General features: G+C 50.7%; 1 protein-coding gene across 1 annotated transcript; it reads left to right on the top strand.

Moving 5' to 3' along the window:
- Positions 1 to 946: 946 nt before the first annotated feature.
- LOC126419708 (nucleolar protein dao-5-like) lies at positions 947 to 26210 on the top strand. Its single transcript, XM_050086890.1, has 2 exons — positions 947 to 1424; positions 25855 to 26210. The coding sequence occupies exons 1-2, from the start codon at positions 947 to 949 to the stop codon at positions 26208 to 26210; spliced, it is 834 nt and encodes a 277-aa protein (XP_049942847.1).
- Positions 26211 to 27732: the final 1522 nt, after the last annotated feature.

Below are 27732 nucleotides of genomic sequence, written 5' to 3'. Positions count from 1 at the left end.
ATTGCTCCCTCCTACGTATATCTCGCGAAGAGACCATGAGGATAAAATCAGAGAGATTAGAGCCCACACAGAGGCATACCGACAATCCTTCTTTCCACGAACAATACGAGACTGGAATAGAAGGGAGAACCGATAGAGGTACTCAAGGTACCCTCCGCCACACACCGTCAGGTGGCTTGCGGAGTATGGATGTAGATGTAGATAACACCAAACATCTCGCCAACCTCAGGCAAATATCAGACACACACAAAACAGTCATCACATTTCACAGACACTAAAAAACTACAGAAATAATCACACACACATGCACACAGGAGAGTAAAAGCCGAAAGGCTAGGAACTCCCACTCACACTTCCCCAAAGAGGGGAAAGTAAAAGGTGAGGGCAGCAGCAGCCGGAGCCACTCGCTGAGCGGCAGTCGGGCGTTGAGCAAGTCTCCGTCAGTCTGCGACGCGAAGCCATCGGCCCCCGCTTGTACGGGTGACAAACAAGAGGCGTTTTTCGGATGCGCCTTTATTAAGGCGTAGACGAGCACTCGCGGCAAATTGCCACTGTCGAGCGAATCTTCGGCTACCATGTCAAGTTGCAGCGACACTTTGGGGCCCTAGTAGCCCGCTACTGGCGACAACGGTGCAGTCTCTCCGTTACCGCCGGCCGCTTTTCCGGTTGGCTCGAGCGCCTCAGCTGCCGCAGAGAACAGCTCTGCTCCCCCGAGCGTTAGGGCATTTACAGGTCAGGGCCTGGTCTCTGGCCAGTGTCCCGCGCCTGGTAGTCAGATGGGACCAAGTTCTGCCGCCGGAAACCTAACGGTGACGGCAACTAAGGCGGCGATTGGTAGTCCCACGGCAGCCCTTGACTTTGCCTCCTTTACTTGCGTCAGAACGCTAACGGAGAGTATACAACAAAAAGGAGCACATCTCTCCCGCCTACCAGCGGAAGGATAACAATGGCCAACCTGATGATCAGCACAGGGCAGGCAGAAGTGCTGGTGCAGCACCTTACCCCAGCACAGAGGAAGCATCTACCTGTCAGCATACTCCCCAAGCCCAACGCCATAGCCCAACCCAAAAAGAGAGTTCCTAAACCCCCTCCTCCCGCACAAACCAAGACGCAACACACTAAAGAACCCTCAGCTCCAGCTAAGCGCATAAAAGACGTAGTGAAAAGTGCCAAAAAGCACAAAAGAGCAACCGTCAACCACAAACAGCCAAAGAAAACTGCATCCAACCAACCGCCCATCACCAAGGCACGTACTCCCTCCCCCTCAGGGAGCGGAGACGAGTCAGACTGCCCCCTCGTCATCGACGAATTCCGTGACACCACCTCCGCAGACACGACCGAGCTGCAAATACCTGGCACCGACGGGGAAGGCTTCCAAAAGGCACGGAAAACCGCCCGCCTATCCGCGCCCCAGCAAGCGAGAGGTATTGCCTCCACAAGCAACAAATTCCTACCGCTGTTCGACAAGGACGAAGCGGAACCCGCCAGCAGTGATGCGCCACAACACACTCCCGCACCCAGACACAGACTCCCTCTCATTGTCACAGAATTTAACAAAAATTACGAGGAGCTACAATCCCTCAATAGCAACTGCCTCGGCGAGAAGCAGTTTACTGCAAAGTCCGCTGGAGGGGACAAAATCAAGCTAATGTTCAGGGAGCTGGACGACTACACCGCTGTGAAGGCCCTGCTCACTGAACACAACGTCCCCCATCACAAGTGGCCACTGTATCAAGCCTACTTGGCCGACACACCCCAGAACAGGCAAAAACAAATCACTCACGTCCTGTCAGTACCAGTCACCATAGAACCATTACGCAGGAAAAGTGGCAACGTGCAGTGCTACAACTGCCAAGGACTAGGGCACGTTGCCAAGCACTGCGACATGCCAACTCGGTGCATGAAATGCGCAGAAGGCACCCCACCTCCGAGTGCTCTCTACCGAGCGGTGACCCGAAGAGCAAATGCGCGCTATGCGGAGAAATAGGCCACGGCGCCTTCTGCCACGGTTGCCGAGTGCAAGAAGAATACAGGCTACGCGCGCAAGGCACCAAGACCTCCGCCACACAAAACACCAAACGCGACGCCGGTCCTACCACCACGGGAGCGCCGACCAACCCACAACCGCGACAAACACGACCGACAACTCGATCGAGACCGCGAAGTGGCGCAAGCTACCCGAGTGTCGTAGGCACTGACAGGAGTCAACAAACAACCCCCACACTACACCTAGCCCAGCGGAGAAACGCCCAGGGAAGCCTCCTCCCCTCCAACTCCCAAGACCAGTCTGCAGCCAGTAGCGGCAGCTGAGTGCCCGTCACAAGGCCCTCAGCCCAGCACTTCTGAAGAGAGTGCAAATGCCGTACGGCCCACAGGATTCGTGGAGCAAACGTTAGGCCTCCTAACGCAACTGCTCCACGAAATCAGGCAACAGAACGCCCAAGTACTAACCGCCATTAACTTGGTACTCCAAGGGTCGCATAACAATGCGACTACAGCAGAGAAATCCTCCTCCCAGTGATGGATAGACGACCACACATCCGAGGACTAAGAATGTGCGTCTTCAACGCAAACGGTATCGTCGGACAAAACAACGAGTTTCGAGAATTCCTACACGATGAAAACATAGACGTATTGAAAGGGTACAGTACCGCCCAACATTGAAAATAGGTACGAAATTCTTGTCAGAACAACACATTTTTTGTGTAAAAGTAACTCAATTTCAATTAATACAGCGAAACCGGATACCAGTGTGGGAAAGAATGACAATTTATTTATTTAATTGATCACATGTGCACTCCCTCAAAATAAATCCCTACATCCAGTTTGGTGAGATCTGTGAAAGGAATGAATGTATGGTCGTCTGCTAACCACAGATAGTGAATCGGAATATATGATCATCTTTGAGTCGATCCTTTGGCTACCTTTGGTGAGACCAAAGAGATGGAAGTTACCAGAGCTTTGAGCGTCTGAAATGTGGCTGACCAATAAGGTAACAGGGTGCTTCTCCCACTTCGAGAGAGGTGCGAGAGAATCGGAATACGGCCATGTTTCAGGTACTCTGCCGCTGAACCTTCTGCTGTAAAGACCTGTTTTTTTGTTGTGCTCCGTAATGAAAGAGTGGAGGCATGGTATGGATGTGGAATATTTAAGAGTAGTTAGAATTAATAATTTCTCTTTCACAGGACCTTTTGTGGGGAAAATTACAAAGTGAGGCAGGTAATTTTAAGGGGATTGTAGTAAACTAACGGTCACAATGAGCCCACGTGTAGTTATAAGTTGAGATACTTCCGTGAGCTTAAGCTGAAATATTTAAGAATTAATAGCGTGTGTACAATAAGCTGAAATATTTAAGAAATAGCGTGTGTATCATAAGTTGAAGTATTTAAGAAATATCATTCCGTGTGACGCTAAATTTAAACTCTGAGAGAGAATCAAGGTGAGTCGGCCGTTTTTCCAGCAACGCCACTTGGCTTGCATTGCACAGGAAGACGTGCGTTTATCTCCAGAGTTCACAGTAGGAAAGTAGAAATTACAAAGTGGGGCAGTGTCGTGTGAAACTGGGATAAATATTGATTGAAGTGGGAAAGCGGAAAGTGATGAAGTTGTAACCGTTCTTTGTGTAATATTTCATATTGTTGTGTTGTGTATGTCTTGTAATTTGGGTATGTGTGTTTTGCATGGGAGTAGCAAGGTAGTTTCGAAAGATTTGTGGGTATGCCTGTTCCTTCTGTATCGCTCGATCTGGAGGAAAGTTTCGTGAGGATTATTGTGAGAGGCGAAGTGTGAGGTATAATAAAAGATCCACCATCCGATCCAGGGAGTGCACTGTTGCGGTAAATAGATTACGAGACCATAGTATAGAGATTCACTAACGTAAAGCCATGCCCACTGGGCGGAATTTCTCATGTGATTTTGTTGTAGGTTGTAGAATTTGTGTGTTTAGGAATAAATCAAATAGTGAAAAGAAAGAGATTGGTGGCCTTTTTCATTAAATTGTATGTTATCGTAATGTCCCGAATTTATATAAAAGCCGTTAAATCAAAGACAAAAGGTAAATGTGGTATTGCCAGTGCGTAGTGTACAGTCAGAGTTCTATAAATCACTGATAGTCAGATGCGTGTTTCCGTTGCGTATTATTCATACAGGAGGATAATTTGTAACTAAATAGTAAGATACGAGAATTCATGTTGCTCGATAAATTAAGGAAGATTCCACTCGCTTGGCAAACCACTCATCTTGCAGGCCTGATTGCTTGATGCCACAGTATGAGAAAGGCAAGTGGGTGCCTCTCAGTGTGTATGGTGGCCGAAAGACGCTAAAACCGGGTGTAAGGGCATCGGTACCCAATTATAACTGTTACAGGACCGATCGGCCCACCGCTGGAGGCGGGGTAGCAACATACGTCAAACACGGAATCCCCATCATCAGGTCCACCCACCAGCAACTAGGAAAATAGAAACAGTGGCAATAGAGATTGCCACTGTCACAGGGCCCCTCACTGTCGTTGCAGCATATCGCCCTCCCTCCTACACTCTGGAAGAGAACGACATAGCAGCCCTAGGTCAAATTAGAGGAAAACTCATCATTGGTGCTGACCTGAACGCCAAACATGTAGACTGGCACTCGCGAAACTCAAACAGAGCTGGTCGTCAACTGCAACGACTCGCGCGCACCCACCACTTTCACATCTGGGATTCAGAGGAGCCCACCCACTTCCCCAGAAACGGGGGGAGGGCGGACGTCCTCGACATAGCTCTCACGAAAAAGAATAACAGGGCTTGTGACCGCGCAGTCGGTTAACCGAATGTCTTCCGATCACAACCCTGTGATTCTTCAGGTCGACGTAAAAGACCTCCCGCCGTACCTGGTTGCCCAAATTAGAAACAAAAACAGGATCGCCAAAGAGTGGAAACTCACTAGAAACCCCGGAACTAGGAGGCTATTGAACCGCCTACAACGTGAGCTTAAAGCTGCACTCACTGAGCATCGCAACCAGCAATGGTCGTCGCGGCTTTGGGCCCTCCGCGTGGACGACAATAGCCTCTGGCTGCGTCAAGGGACCGAACATCAGTCCCTTTCTGTTCGCAGGGCACAGACCATCAGGTGTTCTGCATGCCGGAGACCTCGTTCGTCGGCGTGGGATCGCGGCGCGATTCGGCAAGGGTGCTTCGCCACGCCTCTGGGTAACCGGGGCGTGTTCTGCCAAACGCAGGAGGTGGTGACATCACCTGGGCTAGGTTAGATGGGTCCAGACCGCTGAACGACTGGCTGACCGACCCACCACCTGAGTAGGAGTGGGTCCTTGGCCGAGAGGTGGAAGCTCGGGCTAGTAAGCAGCGAAGGGCGGGAGGTGCATCCGCCTCTCCGGAGTGCGGGGTGCACTTGCCGAGGAGCGTCGGGTGAAATCGAGCCACCGATGGGGACCAGTGCGCTGGCAACGGCGCGCTGAACCCTGCAGTTCGAAGAGTGCCCTTGGCCTTGGGGCAAGACCGGTGGGCGAGCTGCCTCATGCCGCCCCCCCCCCCCCCCATGACAGAGGAGCCGGTCCGGGGCAAGAGACGGGCTCCAATCTTTTATCACTCGTTTACTCATCATGGCGGCAACTGAAACGAGTGATTCTTGTGAGTCCAAACGCGCTTCTATTGCGCCTGATCCCTCTCTCCAGGACGAGCTGGGACAGGAAGAAGGCGAATCTGTAACACAGAGACACGCTAGAATTTCACTGCTCCTAGAGCAGAATGTCAAAAATGGAAAAATAAGCCAAGCGGCTTTATCAATAATAAAAAAAGAACTCACAGCATGGGCTATCGCCCATGCGAAACTTGAAGGACGGGTGGAAGAATTAGAAAAAGAAAACAGTGGACTGAGGAACCAACCGGTCAAGACCTGGGCGGCGGTGGCTGTGCAAGCGCCAACTAAGCCGCACACAACCAAAGAAACCATAGATAAAGTTGCCAAAAGAACAGACACTGCAGTCTTTCTCAGGACACTGCCTGGGCAAGATACCAGTGTAAAGAAAATTCAAGAATTGTTCACAAAAACAATAAACCCAGCCAAAGATAAAATTAAGATAAAAAGAATTAAACCTAGCAGAAACTCGGTGATTGTGGAAGTAGCTTCGGACAAATTATTAAACAACCAAAAACTAAACTCGCTTGTTAAGTGTGAACCTCCGAAGAAACGAAATCCTTTAATAATCCTTTATGACGTGCCTACTATAATGACTGATGACGAACACAATAAAAGAACAAAATTTTGATGATCTAAATGAGGAGGAATTTCGAAATGGTTTCAAATTGAGATTCAAGACGGGGCCTCGGGGGCGTGATGTGGTTCATCACGTCGCTGAGGTCACGGCACCAATGTGGAGGAAGATCACAGCAATGGGCAGACTAGATGTAGGATTCCAGTCAGTCAATGTTAGAGACTACATCGTGGCACCTCGCTGCCACAATTGTGGTGACTTGGACCACATCTTAAGGCTTTGTACCAGGGAGTCGGCTTGTACGAAGTGTGGCACAAATGGACACAACCGCAAAGACCGCAAAGCAGCAGCGGTCTGTATTCCCTGCAAAAGCCGCGGGAAAAAGTCATGCGGAACCACGGGACGTAATTGCCCAACATATAGAATGTTAGAACAACGATTGATCTCCAAAATCGATTATGGCTGATCACAGCCCACCAAACAGGATTGCAAAGCGTAAATCCCCGAGCAAGAGGAGGCGGGACGCTATGAGAGCAACCAGGTTTAAGAACTTCTTGATGGCGCTTTCAGGTGCCACTAAGACAGTAACAATAGACAAGGCCATCCAAACAGAGCCTTATATGATTGATATAAGTATACAAACAGATTTCCCCGTACTGAGCACAGATCCCGCCCCTCAACGTCGGGAAACGAAGCCGACAGTCCATCTGAAGCGGCATGAGCATCCTATGATTGCAAAAACCCCGACAAAATTCAAAGAAAACCAACCCATCCAAGACAATGCTATCACAAGCACAAGTCTGAAGTCCACAACGCAGAATACTCCAGTGGTCAGATTGCCACCTGTGGACCCGGTAAGGGTGTACCCCAACATCGAGTACAGGATGCAACTGGCCAGGCTGGAAGAGCCAATTACCCTGGCCACTGCCTTACGACATGTGGTCCGTGTAGGACACGAAGAGGGTAGAAAGGTAACCTTCTCGGTAATGGAGGCTGTGGACAGAATTCAGCTCAAGTCAGTGAATCTCCCCACTGATTTCGGAACCCTGCGAGACCTACTGAGAAAAGTTTTAGAGAGACGTGGTGAGAAGTTTGACCTTAAAGACATTTATGAACAGGCCGTACTGGCAAACGGACGAATTGCTTTTGACTGGAGTAAGACCTGGCCGGAGGACCGCTTACACACATACTTCCCATGACGACTGAGATAACAATTGGACAGTTAAATACGCACAACAGCCGACTTGTTATGCAGGAGCTCCGCAAAGAGGTGGAGGAGAGGAGACTGGACGTGCTCTGCCTACAGGAGCCGTACTCCCAAGCTGGGAAAATAGCTTTTGCTGCCACAACTTGGCAGATTGTCAGCAGAGGTGAGGACCCTAGAGCGGCAATAGTAGTTACAAACAAACTTTTGAGGGTAACCACGCTTTCACAATTTACAACTCGTCACTGCAACGTCGTGGATCTTCAGTCCCCGATGGGAGTAATTATTCTCATAAATATGTATTTTCAATACGGAGACGAGATTGAACAACACCTGGAACACCTGGCAAGAGTTACCACGGCGTTGCGGGGACGGAAGATAATCGTAACAGCTGACATCAATGCAAAATCCCCCCTGTGGTACAGCGGCACCAGACACACAAACGGTGATAAAGTGGAAGATTTTCTTATGGCTTCGCAGCTCGTGGTGGCCAACAGGCCGGGCAATCCTCCTACCTACACAGCAGGAGGAGGACAAGGCACGAATATAGATGTAACCCTAACATCACATAATGCAGCAAACCTTATAAAGAGTTGGAAAGTCGTAAGCAATGCCACCACGAGTGACCACAACTTAATAACCTTCACTCTAGGTGACAGAGTGTGCCGCTGGACCATGGGGTGGGAAGTACAATTCAACTACAACAAAGCGAATTGGGAACTACTAGCAAGGGAGTGCGACATTTCTGCCTTACCGGAAGGTGACGTACATCAAGACCTAGACATAGATGAAAGAGCTGAGGAACTGGTGGGTGCAGTACATAGAGCGGTGAGGGCCGCTGTACCAACCAGGAGGAAGGCCGTGGCGGCCTCGCCGTCACCATGGTCGGCCGAATTAGAAGAATTATGTCAGTCTGTCAGAAGGCTAAGAAGGAACTACCAGCGCAGTGTCGTCTGGCTGGAGAGGCAAAGATGGCAGTTGCGATACAGGGAGGCCAAGCAGAGATTCCAGGAGTTACGCGAAGTGAGAATGCGTAGCTGGGAAAGCTACGTGCTGAACCAGTTGGCCTTAGATCCGTGGGGTCTCCCTTATAAATTAGTAAGGGAAAAAAATCCGCTCTCCCCTGGAGCTATCAACAGTCAGGCGGGGGGATGGGATGACAGAATCTTGGCAGGAAACTGCTGAGGTCCTTCTCCAGTCCCTGCTGCCTGACGACAATGCGGATGGAGAAACCGAAAGCCAGAAGCAACTGCGAGACGCATATCTAGTAGATTACAATAACAACACGGCAGTCTACTCATTCTCGGAAGAGGAGGTGGCTGCACATATAAGATCCCTAAAAAGAGGGAAAGCTCCAGGACCAGACGGCAATGTGGCTGAGGTGGTGCAATTTCTGGCACCCCACCTATTCAATGAGTGTCTTAGACAAAGGAGGTTTCCCAAGAGGTGGAAAACCGCGAATGTGGTAATAATTAAAAAAGGACCAGAAAAAGATCCGGCTGAAGTTAAATCTTACAGGCCAATCTGCCTATTGGACCTGTTCGGGAAGCTTCTGGAGAAACTGCTGGCTGACAGATTGACGGCTCACCGGGTGCTGTGTGGGATGAGCAGCAGGCAGTTCGGCTTCAGGGCGGGGCGGTCGGCATCTGATGCTATCGCTCTGGCGGCTGAGGTCTGCGGCTCAACCCCGCATAAGTACGTCGTCGGCATCATGGTGGATATCAGTGGCGCCTTTGACAACCTGTGGTGGCCTTCGCTCTTCTCCTGTTTACGGGAGGAGTGTCCAGGGCCGCTTTATGGGTGTCTGAGGAGCTATTGTAAGGACAGGGAGGTTTGGCTACCATCTCCTAGCGGGAGAATTGGAAAAGTAATTACTAAGGGGTGTCCCCAAGGCTCTGTTCTGGGGCCCCTTTTCTGGGATATTCATATGGAACCATTACTAGACGGACTACAACAAAGTGAAGAAGTGCTAGAGGTGATAGCCTACGCAGATGACCACCTCCTGTTGGTCGGCGGTCGTAGCCGAGAGGACATCGAGCCAAAAATCGAAAGGGCCATTGAAAAACTGCACCAATGGTGCCTTAACACGAAGATGAAAATATCTCCTAGTAAATCCAAATACTTACTGCTAAAAGGTCAGCTTATCAGGAATCCCACTGTCAGAATCGATGGCTCCCAGTTCTTCGGCGACGGGAGGCGCGATATCTGGCAGTCATAATTGACGAGAGATGGAACTTTGGAAAACACATAGAAACCGTAACCCAGAGGGCCCTCCAATTATTAAATAACCTCATTTCTATTGGACATAAACGATTTCATCTCCCCCCTCATCTCATCAAACTCTATCACAATAGTATTATGACCTCAGTAGTGGGTTACGGCTCGGGAGTCTGGGCACACAGGCTCACGCGGGTTGTGCCCGCCATGATAGTGAGAGGAGTCCAAAGAAATATGATTCTAAGATCAGTAGGTGCCTACAGGACATCACCAGGGGGAGCTCTGTTAATCATAATGGGGCTCTGCCCGTTAGATATCAAGATACGTGAGCAAGCAGCTTGGTACTGGGCTAAAAAAGGGAACGGGGAGAAAGTAATAGACATTATGGGTGTGAGAGTAGGGGATAAGAGGGAAATAAGAAACAGAGGGGAAGAACTGTGGCAGAGGGATTGGGAGGAAGATGAAACGGGGAGAAGAACATTCCAGTTCTTACCTGACGTTAAAGAACGCGGGGCCATGAAATATTTTGAACCTACACGAGGACTCATCCACTTTCTCACTGGTCATGGACCCTATCCGACATACTTATGTCCCCGAGTGTGACTATGGCGCGGCGGAAGGAACTCCTGATCATGTGGTTTTCGAGTGCCCTCTCTTCAACGACGTTGTGACAACACTCCGAGACAGACTTCCAAACAACGAGACATACGACCTCCTAAGACAAGAAGACACTTTCCATACTTTGAATGCTCTGGCACATGAGGTATCGCGAAAAGTGTTAATAGAATACTTGAGGGACCAAGAATAGACACCATATTAATAAACCAACCGATTAAGACCTGATCCCATTCCCATACCACCTGTGCGTGTAATGGCCGACTTCCATCAGTTGGAAACTGCCACGTACGGGATGAGGGGGGGTGGGGTCAATCACACTGATTGCGACTAAAGCACCAATGATGACGTAGGTTAAGTTAGTAGTAGTAGGACTTAGTTTAGAACACTAACATAGGAAACTGCAGCGAATACTAACCATGGCCGGCCCAGTGCCAGGGGCATGCTCCCCGGGGTTAGCTCGAGGAGCCTGGCCACCCTAAGTAGGTTTGTATTTTACTGGCACACCTGTGACGCTGCAGTTAGTAGTCATTTCTAGGTCAGAAGTACATAAAACTAAACTGCCCATTGTTGTTGTAGGAATCTAACCATACTTTAGTAACTTAAACTGTAGTTCACTAACATAATTGTAATATTAAGCTGCAATAACTTAGTTTTATGTAACAATTAATGGCTCACTAATCATGTTAGGAGATGGGCTAAATATGTATGATTAGTATTGTTGTGTCAATAAAGAATTTTTTTATAAAAAAAAAAATAGCCTCTGGCAGGGACTAAACCCGAACAGGGACAGGGTTGCGCGAAGATTGCAATTGGCGCTGGATGAGACCGGCCGCTGGGCTAAAAAATGGCGCATCACACTCAACGAAGGGAAAACACAAACAACTACGATCACCTGTAGACTAGGTAAAGGGGCTCGTGCCCGACAGCCGCTCCTACTCAAGCTGAACGACCATGAACCGTCAAATATCTTGAAGTCACTATCGACACCAGGCTCACCTGGAGGGCTCACATCTAGGACTTGCGCCGTAAAGCTAGTGGTAGGATTGAAATGCTGTATCCTATCCTTAATACCAAAAGCACCCTATCAGCTGAAATAGGAGTCAGAACTTACTGCTCATTAATACGACCCCTAATGGAGTACGCTTGCCCTGTCTGGGGATATGCAGCACACGGGCACATCCGCAAACTCCAGTCAGTTCAAAATCGAGCGCTAAGAAGGCCATTACACCTTCCCTTCCGCTTCCCCACTGCTGACTTACACAAAGCAGCTGGTATACGGACGCTCTGCGAGCGTTTCAAACAACTGGGCGAAAGTTTTTATGCAAACGTGGCCAGATCAGACAACCAACTCATAAAAAACCTAGGGCAATATGACACCACATTTGTCAGACACAAACGACCGAAAAGCATCCTTACAAATTAAGACAGCTTATATGGCCGCACAGAAAATACAAACACACTGCACCACAACAAACCGACATACGACAAAACCATGACTAAATACACAAACAGCATTGAGGAAGAAATGTCCTGAAGGACAACACCCTCCCCCACATATGCTCTCCTCGACAGTGAGGAAAGCGTAGATGCAGTAGTCGGCGGCGCCGGCACGCACGCACGAGTCGTTGCTGAGAGCGGACTGCTGCTACGCTACGCTACTTCGAGATCTTCAGACAAAGGAAAGCGGGAATGCCTTTCACACATGTGTAAGCGCACTCACGCCTACCGAAATCTAAAAAGCAAAACAAATTGTCGTGTTCTACACAGTATGATAGGCGAGGTGTTCTGGAAAGCCAGAACGTAGGGAACATTGTAGTTATGGATTGTCGCAAGCCAGGGCCCTGTCTGCGGACAGGCCAGCCCGCGTTTGCAGCGCAAAGGCCTAAAAAGTAGGGCTGAGAACTCACGCAAACAAACACAACAGGGACACTCACATTAATCAAGACGACCTAGCGCACTACACGGAAACCGACACGTCAACGCACGCTCAAATAAGCACCACACAAGGCTCACGAATCGAAACGCTCCAAAACACAGCGGGAATAGTGACCATCACCCCACCGACCGGAATGGCGACAACACAGGCACAGATAGCGGCACAAGACCAGCAGGCCACGCCCCCACCGCACACCAAAACACTGGACCTCAACCCCGCAGATAACCAGCTCACTGACGCCACCGACGACGAAAGCTCCCAATCCGGAGACCGGAAGCGGCAAAGGAAAACAAGAAATAGCTCAAAACGCAGGACGATGCAAACCAGCACCAACAAAAGCGAAACAAAATCTAAATGGGCAAGATCAGCCCAACCACGTAGAAAACCGCAACACGAAAAGAATCAACTGATGAATGCATAAACCAAACCAAGCGCGGAGGGGACACACTTCAGGACCACACAGGCAATGAACACACACAAGCCCCCACAAAGGAAATTCACAACATCACCAACACAAACGAAGATGGCGATGATGACAGCGAGTCGCACACCGTACAAAACAAAATACCAAGACGCAACTCGACGTCAAAAAAGGCTGACACACACACACACACACACACACACACACAGAGGCACGAGGAGGTGCGGCTGGCGGGCAGCAGCGAACCGTCACGGCGAACGTCGGAGAACACGTCCACGTAGACAGGAATACCACAGCAGACGCAGACGAGGACGGGTTTGGACTCTCTAGGAAAACAGACTGTCGACCCCCCATGCCCGTCACACACACAACAGGTTCGACGCAAATGGTGAACACAACACAGACACAGCGGCACCTGACGAAACAGCAACAAACACGGCAAAAACAACAACAACAACAACAAGGGAAGAGGAAAAGAAATAAAGAATCCCCCCCACTCGTAATCCATTACGAGCAAACCTACAAAACCATCTATGATTTAATCAAACCGGCCGTAGGAGACGGCAATTTCACAGTCAAAACCACAGGGGAGGAACAAATAAAAGTCACCCTAAAAACAGATGACGAATACAAGGAAGTCCAAGAGGTGCTAAAAAAGAACAAAATCCACTACTACGCATTCCCGATAGCGGCCAGAAAGCCCATTACGATTGTGTTCAGCGGCATGCCGCACAAAACCAATACGTCGGATGTCTAAGCATTCCTCAGGAAGAATGAGGCTTCGAGGTAAGCTCGGTAGTAAAAACCCACCCTAAAAGGCCATGGCCCCTCCACACGGTCACCCTCCCCGACTCCGCACAAAACAGGAGGATATAGGAGGTGACCAGAATCCTGGCAGTTACAGTAACTCCTGAAAAACTGAAAAAGAAGTCAGGCCCAGGTAGATGCTACAACTGCCAGGACATACGGCACCTAGCAATGGACTGCGGTATGCCCATGAGATGTGTCAGATGTGGAGAGCACCATACATATGACGAATGCAGGGTACCAAGCGGAGAAGGCAAGGAAACGTGCTGCAACTGCAAAGGCGCACATACTGCCAGCTACCTAGGGTGTCCTCATACTGACAAGCTAGGGATCGCCTCAGGGGGAAACAGGCTCACAGCGACCGATTCAAAAGAGCGGAAAATTCAACCGCACCTCAAAAACCGCCCCCCTACCGACAATTTAAGCAAACAGCCACTTAAGTATACACATCCGGTACATACTCCGCAACTGTAGGCGATACCAGCAAAGCACCCCAACCATCCGACCCAAGCCAGGTTCCTGAAAACGGAGAATTACCTAGGGAAGCCCACTCATGCCCGCCCCCCCCCCCCCCCCACCCCACCCCACGCCCAGTCTGCGTAAAGCAGCTAAGGACGCCACTATTGAGGGACTCGCGACGTCAATCAAGGTGCTGCAAGAACAGATGACCCACTTGGTCAACGTTCTTGCCAGCATCACGCACCTTCCAGCCGAACTTGCTTCGGCAGCCAACCAGTCGCAGCACACAGCGACTACCGCAGGAAACCCCACTCCCCGCCATGGATAGACGACCTAATACACAAGGCCTTAAAATTTGCGTCTTCAACGCAGACGGTTTATTCAATCAAACTCTCGAATTCAAAGAATTCGTAGAAGAGGAAGACACTGACGTATGCCTAGTAGCCAAAACACACGTTATACCAGGGGTAAGGGCATCTGTACCAAACTACAATTGTTACAGACGCGATCGACCCACCCCAGGAGGCAGGGTCGCAGTATACGTCAAACGAGGCATGGAACACCACCAGCAACCCAACAGATAGAAACGGTCGCATTACAAATAGCCACCGTAACAGGACCCCTCACAGTCGTTGCAGCCTACCGCCCCCCTTCCCCAACGCTTGAAGAGGACGATATAGCTGCATTAAGCCAAATAAGAGGCAAGCTCCTAATAGGAGGAGACCTCAATGCCAAACACGCAGACTGGCACTCAAGAGTAAGCAACAGAGCTGGTCGACAACTGCAACGACTCGCGCGCACCCACCAGTTCCAAGTGTGGGGCCCAGAGGAACCCACCCACTTCCCAAGAAACGGGAACAGGGCAGATGTCCTCGATATTGCCCTCACAAAATACCTCATGCGTTTCGTGTCTGCAAGTTCAGTGAACAGAATGTTGTCGGACGACAACCCTGTCATACAGGAGGTCGACATGGGAGAATGTCTCTCTATCCCACATCGCACAACCTCACACAAACACGCAAATTGGGAACAGTTGCGCACCAACATAGCTACAGAACTGACCGACGCCCCGCCTCCAACAGCAGAGACTGTCGAGCAAACGCCGGAAGACCTCACGCAAGTGATCCTGCAAGCAGCTGAGGAAGCCACGCCTGCGCCAGCGGGTCTCCCCCGCCCCAAGCAACTTCCTCAGCACCTGCTTGCATAAATAAGAAACAAAAACAGGATCGCCAAAGAGTGGAAACTCACAGGCAACAGAAACACAAGAAGGCTGCTCAACAGACTGCAAAAAGAGTTGAAAGTTGCGTTCACTGAGCACCGCAACCAGCAATGGTCCGAAAGACTATCAACTCTCAACTTAGAAGACCACAGTCTATGGCAAGCCACAAAACAGTTCACGAAAAGACGCGCAAAAATGCCGCCTCTGCATGGCGAACGTGGACTGCAGTTCAGCGCCGTACACAAAGCAAACGCGCTAGCCGACGTGTTCGAGAAACAATTCACGCCAGCAGAGGCACATGACAGGGAACACGTAGAAACAGTCCGCAGACAACTGGCCACCTTTTTAGAGGCAGAGGCCGAAGATAAATACACGCCACTCTTCAGCCCTGAAGGCGTGGCGAGTGCCATCAAGTCGCTGCCAACAAAAAAGGCACCAGGCCACGACCAGCTCACCAACGAACTACTAAAACACACCCCGCCACTGGCAATAACCCACCTAGCTGACATCTTCAACGAAATTACGCGATCACAAAAACTCCCGACCCAGTGCAAACACGCAGAAGTAGTCGCGATCGCAGAACCAGGAAAGGACACGGTGTTCCCGCAGCACTACAGACCAATTAGTCTACTGCCCACCCTCAGTAAACTATATAAGCGCCTACTCTTGACTCCGATTCAAGATCACATCAGAAGAGAGCAGATAATGCAAAAATTCCAATTCGGTTTCCAGCAACAACACTCCAGCCCCCAACAAATAATGAGGGTAGTTGAAGCAGCTATAGTACGCCTCAACCGCAAGGGCTACTGTGGGATTGTCTTATTAGACGTTGCCAAGGCTTTCGACTCAGTCTGGCACACCGGAATCTTGCACAAAATGTACACCCAAGGCTTCCCAGGGAAGGTAGTAAAGCCAATTCAGAGCTATCTAACCAACAGGATATTCTCCGTCAAGATCGATAAATCACAGACGAACAGGAGAAGAATACGCGCCGGAGTGCCGCAAGGGTCCATACTGGTCCCCCCCCCCCCCCCCCTTATACAACCTATATACTGCCGATATCCCTGTCAGGCAGCACGTCCAAACAGCGCAATACGCAGATGACACCGCATTCTTCTCCTGTTCCACAAACAGGAACCTGGTCACGAGACGTCTACAAACAGCGTTAAATAGCACAGACACATGGGCCAAGAAATGGCGTATTTTGCTAAACATCGAAGAGACACAGGCCTTAATGATTAGAAGACGTCTTGGAAAACGCCGACCCCCCCTAGACGACCCATTCAGCTGCTGCAAATGCAAGGGCAAAAGCTCCCCTGGAGAAACACTGCGAGGTAACTCGGTGTGACACCGGACAAGCGACAAACATGGAAATCCCACATCGAGGAACTCCGCAGAAAAGCCCTTGGCAGGATGCAGGTCCTCTACCCCATACTGAAAGAACACAGTTCACTCGAACCCAGCACCGGAGTAGCGGTCTACAGAAGCCTTATTAGGCCGATACTGGAATATGCGTGCCCCGTATGGGGCTACGCAGCCAAATCGACGACAGATCGCTTCCAAAAAATCCAAAACAGAGCCCTCTGTCGGGCCTTACACGTACCCCCACGCTTTCCCACAGCAGACCTCCATGCTGCTGCGGATATAGAAACCATCCAAACACGGTTCCGGAAACTGGCAGAGCAGTTTTACGCCAAAGTCGGAACATCTCAAAATGAGCTCATAAACACACTAGGTAAGTACGACCAATACAAGCGCCCTAAATCACTACTCTTCTGAGTATCACAACATCTCTCAACGCATCAGAACAACAGAACACCGCATCCTATCACACACAGACACAGCGAAGCAAATGTGCCAACGGGACAATAACCTTAACCAAAACTACTTCAGATAAGAGGAAGAAATTAGAAAGCAACAGCAACAGCCGTAGCTGTCTGCTGCGGCGTTCATCTTATTGTTTGAAAGGATTTGGCGAGCTATCAACGAGCAACATGATCACACTTAACCCGTCCAAAACAACTGTGCAATGCACTTCTGACCGGGAATACCAGAGACCATCCGCCTTCGAAATTGAAGAGTAGGTGCATGAAGAGCTGCGAATAGAGGAGGACGAAACAGAAGGCCTGCAGCTAGGCTTCGCGGTGCTCAGCCTCTTCCTGAAACTTAAAACGGAAGCCAGATGCGAGACCCTTGTCAGTGTAAAAGGGAGGGACGGTCGAGTTAGTGACGTGATAAGTACGTACATTGGATACGGAATTATATCTATTAGAGGATATAAGCTCGCATTTGAAATGCCAGATGAGGAACTGTCACGGGACCTCAGACTGTATGGGGTACTTCTCTCGGTAACTAGAGATTTCTGGGGTGCAGGCCACAAGTATAAAATGGACTCTTGAGTCAGGTCCGTCCCGATAGTATTTAAGAAATACGTACAGTCCTTCACGATTATACAGGGACACAGAGGAGTAGTGCAGTATAGCGGGCACCATCAACATGCGCTATCTGCAGCTCGACCAATCATATGTGTGGAAGCTGCCCGAAAAACAAGAGAGTGGTTCAGCAGCCGCGGAGGATCAGGCAGCAAGCTATAGTGTTAATTTTGACGGGCCAGAGCCGGCGTACTGGAGGTGCAAAAAAAAAAAAAAATTACTTAATTGATAGAAATGACCGGTTACCGAGAAGCAGCTGTTACTGTAATGACAGCTCATCTGATACTAGCAGTTATTTCCGTAACAGTGTCTCGCGCCACCTGTTTACCGAAGCCCGTACTACGCTTTCGCGTCATCTGAGATCTGGCCACGAAAGAGAGCGTACAGATCGTGGAAATACTGAGACTGAACGCCATCTGCTCACGTGTCAGAGCGGTGGCTGATGGGAGCGACCGGAAAGACGTTTCACGTGTACGGTCGTTGAGCCGCCGTGCTCTTCGCCAACTTAGTCCATAATCGCTCGAATTCCTTAATGTCACTATTGGTATTATCCGACCAAACTACCTGTCAAATGTCGGTATTTTTCTGTGGCAGTTATCGTATTCGTTTGCAGTTCTTGTTCACTTCAGTGGCTACCCTCTCCGGAAGCATCATCGGCTTCTACGACCTTTAACTGGAGTCCGGAATGCTGTTACCAACTCGTAGGTTACCTGTAGTGGCAGCCCGTTAACTCCCAGAGAACAAGTATTTTCGTAATGCTACGGAAATAACCGCTGGCCAGAAATCACACAGCTGTGTAGTATTTTGTAAGGATACATCGTGTTAATTTTTGGCACTATTGGAAACTCACGTCTGCAGTACCGCAAGATGCAGCACATCTCCAACCTTCTCAAAAATGTTAAATACTTCAGTACGTGTAAAATCCCACAAAAATATTAGGTATTGTAGGTGATCTGAAATGGAAAATACTTGACTATCTTCTCAAAGTATACCATATCCTCTACGTTTGATGGTCTTTTGTCAATGACGTCGAAACATTTTCTACAAAGTATTAAGCACATCAATTACATAGAGGAAGTTTACAATAAATTTAAGGCCAGATATTTGTCAGCGGCATTTAAATAAAAGTATAGATTTAGGGGAACCTGGGGTAGAACAGGGTACCGGGGCAGAATAAAGACGTACGTATTTTCGTGTCAAGGAAGTGCTGCCAACGATCGGTAGTAGGTAGGACTAGTTCAGACAGTTCCTGCTCAACCTTGACACCACACTGATATCGGTATACAACAGCCCTGTAGGCATTTCAACACGCGATATCAGCACACTCCAGCGACTATTACTCGCGGTGAGATGTTGAGTAGATCTGAACGCAAGGCACCCAGAATGGAATTCACGCATACGAAATCTCAACGGCAAAAAACTGTATGAACATTCACTACGCAGAAACTACATTATACTAGCGCCGACTGAACGGACGCACATTCCCTATCAGAGGGGTCACAGGCCAGACGAGATAGACATGGCCCTCATCAAGGGCATTACATCGACACTCAACGTTGCCGTTGAAAACGATCTGCCCTCAAACCACCAACCTGTAATACTATAAATTGAGGAAACATTGCAGCACAACGAACAACCAGGATGTTGCACTACAGGCGTGCGAATTGGACATTGTTCAAGGCAACGCTCGATAGCCACATCCCACCCATACACGAAATTAATGAAACAGTACAAATTGACGAGGCAGTAGAAACCCTCATTAACGCTGTCCATGACGCAATGGCAGGCACCATACCTGATCGCACCTCACAACAACACAGTGCGGCCCTGCCCCAGGAAAACCTGGGCCTAATCTCAATGAGGAATCGCCTCAGGAGACAATGGCAGCGCACCAGGCGTCAGACCTTCAAACGGCACATTAACAGGGTACAGGGCATCATACACGATAAAATACGGTGTTCAGACTTGGTACTGACCAAGAGGTTACACGCATTCTAGCCCAACCATCGCGCGACGACATTCGACATGGCAGCAAAGCCGAAGTCTCCTGGGCTATAATTCATTCCGCTGCTAGGAAAGCCCCTGGTCATGATGGCATTCAAAACCGTGTCCTCCAGGAGTTCACGGATAAAGCAACTGAGTACCTAACACACATAACGAATGCCATACTAAAACACCAACACTTCCCCGCCTTTTGGAAGACGGCCAAGGTCCTGATGTTCAGGAAGCTGGGGAAAGACCACAGCCTCCCACAAAATTACCGACCCATCAGCCTTCTGAGCTCGCTCAGTAAGACTGTTGAGAAGGTGATTCTCAAATGCATCACTAGGCACTGCATAACAAATGACATCCTGAGACCAGAGCAATTCGGCTCCAGGAATCACCACTCCACAACACAGCAACTCTTACGGGTCGTTGAACATATTACACATGGCTCCAACATAAACAAAGCTACAGGGGCGGTGTTCCTGGACATCGAAAAGGCTTTCGAGCGTCTATGGCACGACGGCCTCATTCGCAAACTCAGCGACGCGGGATTCCCCGACGGACTGGTGCGTCTAATACACTCACACCTCACAGACAGGAGTTTCAACACTGACGTGCAGGGTAAACAATCAACACGGCACGGTATACCAGGAAGCATCCTAGGGCCCCTACTGTTTAACCTCTACATAAACCATCTCCCAACCACACACAACACAACGATGGCAATGTACGCAGATGACACTGCCATCCTCGCGCAAGATTGGAAACCATCAAACATTACGTCACGCCTACAGACTGCACTCAGAGTGGCTGAGCCTTGGTTGGAGAAATGGCGGGTTAGAGTAAACGTCGACAAGTGCGAAGCCGTTCTGTTCACTAGAAGACCGAAGCAACTGCACAAACACCGATACTGCAGACCGATAACTCTACATGCACGCCCAATACGTTTCCGCGAGAAAGTCAAATACCTCGGTGTCTGGCTGGACCGGAAATTACTCAGGGTAGAGCTGTTTGAGCCTCGCGCTAGCTCGGTTGGTCATGTGTTGTATGTGGTCCCCCCAATGCTCAACAGGCATAGCACACTGAACAGAAGGCTGTCTAGATCCATGTACATGACACTTATTCGACCCCTGATGACGTACGGAGCTCCTGTCTGCCGATACGCTGCGCCTACACGCCTGCGCCGTCTACAGTTCATACAAAAATAGTACTCAAAATCGTAAGCAATGCTCCACGATACACACACATCGCGGATCTTCACCAGCAATACCGACTTGAGACTCTCACGGAGGTAATCCACAAACTCACCACAAGACTATACAGAAACTCCACACATTCGCAGAACCCGTTTATTCTGAATCTGGGGAACTACGACCACAACCATAGATAGAAACATAAAAGACTAAAATGCATACTTGTAAGGACCTAGCATCTATGACCAAGCACACGACAACACAACGGTACAGGTGAGCCCCTGTTAATCAGACGTCATTACTGGATATCCAGCTGGAACACACTGCCGAATAACTGGCACCACGCAGGGAAGGCGCACCGTACACTGCATGCAGACAAGCTCCACACACCCCACCTCCCACACAATGAGATGATCTATGGCCGATCTCCCACCACTATATAACGATCTTGATTGTTAGAATGTAGCGGCTGCAGCAACTGGGATACATCGGCATCGCTTGCCACGGTAATGGTGCATGATACCCATACTAACAAATTCAACCTCGCATGAACTATCGCAGCTAGTAAGCCACTACTGCTGTTACTACCCATCCCACTGTCACAGAGGTTTTTTTCCCACGGCACGAGCCTTGGCAATTTTTTCCCCTCTGGTCTCCAAATTGCTGCTCTCACTCGCGTTTCGTCCACTATCACCTGATGGACCGTGTTAATGTGTAGTCTTACCCAGACGCACGGATAACATCACAGCCCAGCATCCTGTGACCCACTTACTAGATAACTAAAATGTTGACGGAGGTGACAGTAGAACTTTTGGTCTGGTCACCACGTTGGTGCGGGCGTGGAGGGGCCCGACCTCTATTAAACGCAGACGCTCATCACTCGAGTCAGCGATGCCGCGCGGCTCGGACGCTCCGCAGCGCCGCAAGCTGAGACAACTCGCGTCGCTTCTGCGGACAGGGCCGCGTCCCTGCACGCAAACGGAGACGAGTACGCCAGAGGTGCAACTGTGCCCCTCTGGTAGTACTCCTCCCCACAGTGGTGACGCAGTCGGTAGTGACCAACGTAATAGTGTACCGCTCGATACTCTCGCGCGAGATACGGAATTCGTGTCACATTCATGTGCTACGACCCACACACAACAGGAGTAGCCGCCAGGCGACTCCAATCAACAGTGCAGCAAGGATGCGCTACAATTTCTTGTGGCCTTGATGCCGCAATCCGCCACCTCATCAGATGCAGCACTGGCAGCTGTGGAACCAATGGAGGAAGAAACAACCGCTCCAGCAGCAGCAGCGGCTACCTTCCGCAAACGTGCTCCATCAAATGAAGGTATGAGTGAAAACTGAAGAGCAGCGCTATAGAACAGACCGCCAAGTCGAAGGGTCGGCTACGTGCAGCTCGCGCAAAAACGGTCGACGCAAATGGCCGGTGGCGACGGCAAATCAATTCAACGCCCTATCGGAGGACGAAGGGGATGAAGAAATGCCGACAAACACCACCTCACAACGTGCTCCGCCACCTGTCGTGCTGGAGTACAAGAACGAGTTTCGCAGCCTAGAACTAGTGTTAAACAAAGTGCTAGGGAAAAACAATTATCGTGTGCGGCAACGAACTATATAAAAGTCGTGTGAAGACTACTGAGGAGTACATTAAACTAATAGGCTTCTTTCGGCTGGCAGAGTACGTGTAATACGGAAGTCCTAACTGAGGCGCTTTATTAGTTAAAGTTGTGTTCAAAGGTATACCGATGAAACACAGCAACGAACATGTAAAAGAGGACTTGGAACAACAAGGCTTTGTTGTATACTCCGTAGTGAAAATGAAGGACCCCAAAACTAACACTCGCGGCCCTCTAGGACTCGTTACAGCCGCAAACACGGTCCAAAACCGGGAACTTTTTAAAGTGAAGATGATAGGGCCATGTGAAGTCACACCTGAGAACTTACGTCAAGGAAGTGGACACGCACAGTGCTTCCGCTGCCTTACTCTAGGCCACGTGCAACGGTACTGTTCAATGAGAGAGTATTGTGTACGGTGCGCCGAACCGCACCCAGCCAGAACGTGTGATAAAAAAGGAGTGCCGCATAAGGATTTCACTCTTAAGTGCAAACTGTGTGGTGGCGAGCACGTCGCAACGTTCCGCGGGTGCATCAAACATATAGAATTCGCCGAGGGCCTTCTCAGTCCTGAAACACTGAAGAAACTGTCTATACACTCAGAGACGAATTTATAGACATTTGCTTGGTGTCAGAGACGCATTTGAAACATGGGGTCAGAGTCGGCGTAGCAAAGTATGTATGCTACAGATACGACCGACCGACAGCTGGAGAAGGAACGGCAGTATACATCAGACGAAGCCTGAAACACCACCAAATACAAATACCGGCACTGACACCAACAGAGGCAACAGCAGTAGCCGTGGAAACCTTAAGGCAGGATAACCTTCGTTGCCGTCTACAGGCCCCCAAGGGGGCATCTGGATCGCGACGACATCGAAAAACTATTAGCACTCCCAGGACAAATGCTGCTAGGAGGTGATTTCAACGCTAAGAATGGAATTTGGAATTCGAGGCGGACAAATATAAGTGGCCGCCGGCTACAGGGTCTCGCTGAACGCCACGAGGCGGTGGTAATAGGACCGCACGATCCTACGATATATCCATCGTGAGGCGAGCCCGACGTACGCTAGCGGGTGCCGAAGTTGCCGTACATCATCTCACCAGAGGCATCGTCCAAGCCGGTACAGCTGCCGTAACGGCGAGGAGAGAGGGCGACGGCAACTTTAGGCAACCATCGCAACTTCCACAACATCTTCTGGACAAAATTGCGTCCAAAAACCGCCTGCAACAGGAGTGGACACGGACGCGAAATCCGGCGATTAAAAGGACGCTAAATAGGATGCGGCGTCATATCAAAGCGGCTGTTGATGCATACAGGCAACAGCAGTGGGCAGACAAAATTGCAGAATTAAATATTGAAGATGGCAGCGCCTGGAAGGTAGTGAAAGATTTCCTGCGCCGCTCAATGAAGATACCACCCTTGCAGGTCGGCGCAGATTACGTTAGCGAGCCGAATGCGTAACTTCATGTCGATCGAAGATCCAGTGGACGCCGACCACATTCAGCTTGTCACGCGAGCGCCTTCCTGGCAGAGAGGGATGAGGACCAGGTCATCACACCAATCAGCGCGGACGACGACACCGCGCAACTCCGCGCACTCAACAGCAGGAAGGCTGGAGGCCCTGATCTGGTAAACAACATTCTGCTGATGCAACTGCCAGAAACAGCAGCGGATGTTCTGGCAAACATCTTCAACCTCATACTACAGACCGGCACCTACCCAGGCTGCTGGAAACACGCTGAGGTGGTAGCGCTTCCCAAGCCAGGGAAAGACACCCGCTTGGCGAGGAACTACCGCCCCACCAACTTACTGCCAGCTCTGTCGATAGTGTTCGAGGGGTTGTACATCCAGAGCCTTCACTAACTCATTGAAGACGAGGGCTTGCCCAATGAGCAATTCGGGTTCCGGCAGGGTCACTCGACGGTTCACCAACTGTTGCGTTTGACGGAAGAGGCGTTCGGAGCCACTGACCGACGTGAGTACTTCGGCGCTCTTCTGCTCGACGTGTCTCGCGCCTCTGACTCCGTGTGGCACGAAGGCCACCTGTACAAACTTTTTGTGCTGGGGGTTCCGACGCCGCATGTGAGTCACCTACAGAGTTTATCTGCAGGATAGGACGTTTCGCGTACGGGCTGCCAGTGGAATTTCCACGGAGCGTCGAATACTCGCGGGTGTACCACAAGGCTCGGTCACTGGCCTGACACTATTCGTTATACACAGCGGACATGCCGCGTACAGAGCCAATCAAACTCGCTCTGTACGCAGACGACACCGCAGTCTACGGTCGCAGCAGAAGCGCAGCCATCCTCCAAAGGCGAATACAAACGGCCACTGAAGACCTGACGCAGTGGGCAGTCAAATGGCGACTTTCCTAAAACGCTGAAAAGTCGCAGGCCATCCTTATCTCAAGACGACACATTCCACCGGGACTGTCGCGCTTATCAGTCCGAGGACGCCCAGTAGAGTGGAGGAGGAGGAGGAGGAGGAGGAGATTAGTGTTTAACGTCCCGTCGACGTCGAGGTCATTAGAGACGGAGCACAAGCTCGGATTAGGGAAGAATGGGGACGGAAATCGGTCGTGCCCTTTCGAAGGAACCACTGTAGAGTGGAGTGCCAGTGTCTTGGCGTCATGATAGACAAGCGTCTAACGTGGCACCAAAATACGGAAGAGGTGAGGGCGAAAGCATTGGGTAGGCTACGTCTGCTATACTCTGGGCTAAGCCCGACATCAACACTTCCTGCCCACTTAGGTCTCACGCTGTACACGGCTATAATTCGGCCCCTGCTGGAATATGCAGCGGTTGTATGAGGTAACACAGCGGAGAACAACCTACGCCGTCTTCAGACGATCCAAAATAGGTCTCTGAAGCTGGCACTCCACCTCCCACGAGATTTTCCCTCGGAGGATTTACACGTCGTCGCCGATATTCTGCCACTTCGAAGGCGGTTCAAGGAAACCGCCACGATGTTCTACGGCAACACCGAGTAAGTAAGCTATCCTCTGATTCGCGAGCTCGGACAAAGGCCACACTGGTCAAACACTACCAGGTGGCCAGAATTGTTACGGCTTGAGTAATCAAGCCAACCCACGAATCATCTCAAAGTTCCAGTGCTGAGCTACATAGCCAAGGAAACCACAAATTAGAAGGAACAATACCAAAAAGCTATTATAGACTTCTACAAACCCAGGTGTTGCGCAGTAGGAAGTCCGCTGCAACTCCAAACTGAAGCACAAGGAGACGCTGATCACTCGAGTTAGCGATGCCGAGCGAGACGGACGCACGCGCCGAGCGCTCCGCTCCAGAGGCCGCTAATGCGCTTCCGACTGCTCCAGCGGACAGGGCCGCGTCCCTGCACGCTAACGGGGTCGAGTCGAGCCGAGTACGTCAGAGGCGCTACCGAGCGTCTCTGATAGTACTCCTCCCCCAACGGGCGTCGACGGTAGTAGTACGAACCGTGCTCACGCTTATCGCGTCACCCGCGAAAGTGAAACCGCGCTTACGATCTCTCGCGAGTGTTGTGCGTCGTTGCAGCAGCCGCTGGAGACGACAGTGACGAAGCACTCCAGCTCCTTGTGAGACTCGTGCCGCACGCAGCCGCTGCACCCCTCGGAGACGACACCGAAAACGAGGAAGAGGAGATGCAGACGGAGCAGACACAGGCGGGCTCCCAAACGACAACGTCACGTGCCTCGAGGAAGAGGCACAAATCTGACGACGACGCCTCAGCCCGGACGTGCGCAAATTCCGCAAGGAAAACGCGCAAAACAACACGAAAACCGGGACAAAAACTCGCCTCCGCGCGCGGGCTTCTAAAGTGGACAACGACGGCTTCGAAACTGCTACGAAGCCCGCGAAAGCCACACGTCAGCCGACAGCAGCACCAGTAGGCACTGGCAACAGCTTCCAAGCACTCAGCGCGCTCTCGATCATCTTCAGGGGACCCCTCTTCCCCTGGATGGGCGGAGTTCTTGCAGGATCAACCTGCATCGCCTCCGAGTCCTCGTTTTTGTTGTGTTGGTTGAGTCTTCTCTTTTCACTCGTGTCAGCATGATGGCCTTCTCAGGCATTTGATGGCTTCTCTGTTGCCCGCGTGTGCGGACGACTGTGCTGGCCCAGGGCGGGCCGACAGTACTTCTCCCGGCGCGGGCAGCGCAGGGAGCGGCTGCTGTTTGGCGGCCACTGGCGTGGCCAGTGTCGACTGAGATGTCGCACATGACGGAGGGGGTGTCTGCGCGCGCGCGTGAAGCGAGCGATCACGTGTCGGCCGGCCGCAGATGGATTACGACTCGGACGTGGATGCTGACGGAGCCAATGAAGCGCTCATAGAGAGCAGGCGAAGGGAGGGGCGCGAGAGAAGATCGTCGCGCGACCTTTCTCCGGCCAGGCGCTTCCGTGATGAACCGAGAGAGGAGGGATTCCAGTTGCCGCCTAAGAAGAAACAGACAAAACAACAACTAGTTATCTCAAGAGAATTAGATGTCACCAATCGATATCAACCGCTTCAGGGGACGGGAGCCACTTTGGAAGAGGCAGCAGCTTCACTTGCTCGACAGCAGCACGAACGCGAGACGCAGCAGCGAACGCAACAAGACGTGCAAACCCACCAAGGAGAAATGGAAGCTGACCCGCCACCTGAAGATCAACCATCGCAACATGCAGTACATAGGAAAGTACCTCCTATTGTACTGCAATTCAAGGAAGACTATAAACAATTCAGGAATTATCTCAAAGAAAACGGTAAACAGTCATTCACGGTTAAACAAACTGGTGAAGAGACTCTGAAGCTTATGCTCTCATGCACAGAAGATTATACCATGGTGATGGATAAGTTTGGTCGTATGGGCATTCCGAATTACACTTTCCCATCAGTGCGCCCACCAACGATAAAGGCGCTCATCAAAGGCGTACCTAAGAGTTTGACTCGTGCAGATCTAAAAGAGGAGCTTGAAGATACGGGTTTCGTTGCTACCCGAGTTGACGACCACCGGATGCCGGGGACCAACCAGCTAACAGGGCATCGAGTCGTGATTCTGTCCGACACGCCAGTCCACCGTGAAATATTTCATCTGACAAGAGTGTACGACCTCAGCGTTACGTTTGAGAAGCTAAGGAAATCTCGTGGCCCTGTGCAGTGCTTTCGCTTTCAGGGCTTCCGACACGTCGCACGCCACTGCACAATGCCGCCAGTGTGCCTGAAATGCGGCGGCGAGCATGACAGCCGCCAATGTACGAAGAGCAAGGACGAATCGGCTAACTTCCGGTCTTGCAGTAAGCACAAGCAGGAAAGCAGACGCCAGAGGGGACTGCCTGCACTTCTGAAGACGACTAATACCGACGCCAGACGTCGCAGCAGTCCTCCACCTCCACCTCCGACCACTGAAAGACGAACATGAAAGACGAACATGGCCG

The sequence above is a fragment of the Schistocerca serialis genome, chromosome 9 (genome assembly GCF_023864345.2).
Source record: "Schistocerca serialis cubense isolate TAMUIC-IGC-003099 chromosome 9, iqSchSeri2.2, whole genome shotgun sequence".
Classification (NCBI taxonomy): domain Eukaryota; kingdom Metazoa; phylum Arthropoda; class Insecta; order Orthoptera; family Acrididae; genus Schistocerca; species Schistocerca serialis.
This window is presented reverse-complemented; position numbering and strand designations above follow the sequence as displayed.

Coding starts and splice junctions, on each gene's coding strand:
- LOC126419708 (XM_050086890.1), top strand. CDS start 947: ATGGCCAACCTGATGATCAGCACAGGGCAGGCAGAAGTGCTGGTGCAG. Junction 1,425..25,854: donor CGCGCCCCAGCAAGCGAGAG/GTATTGCCTCCA, acceptor GCGTCGTTGCAG/CAGCCGCTGGAGACGACAGT.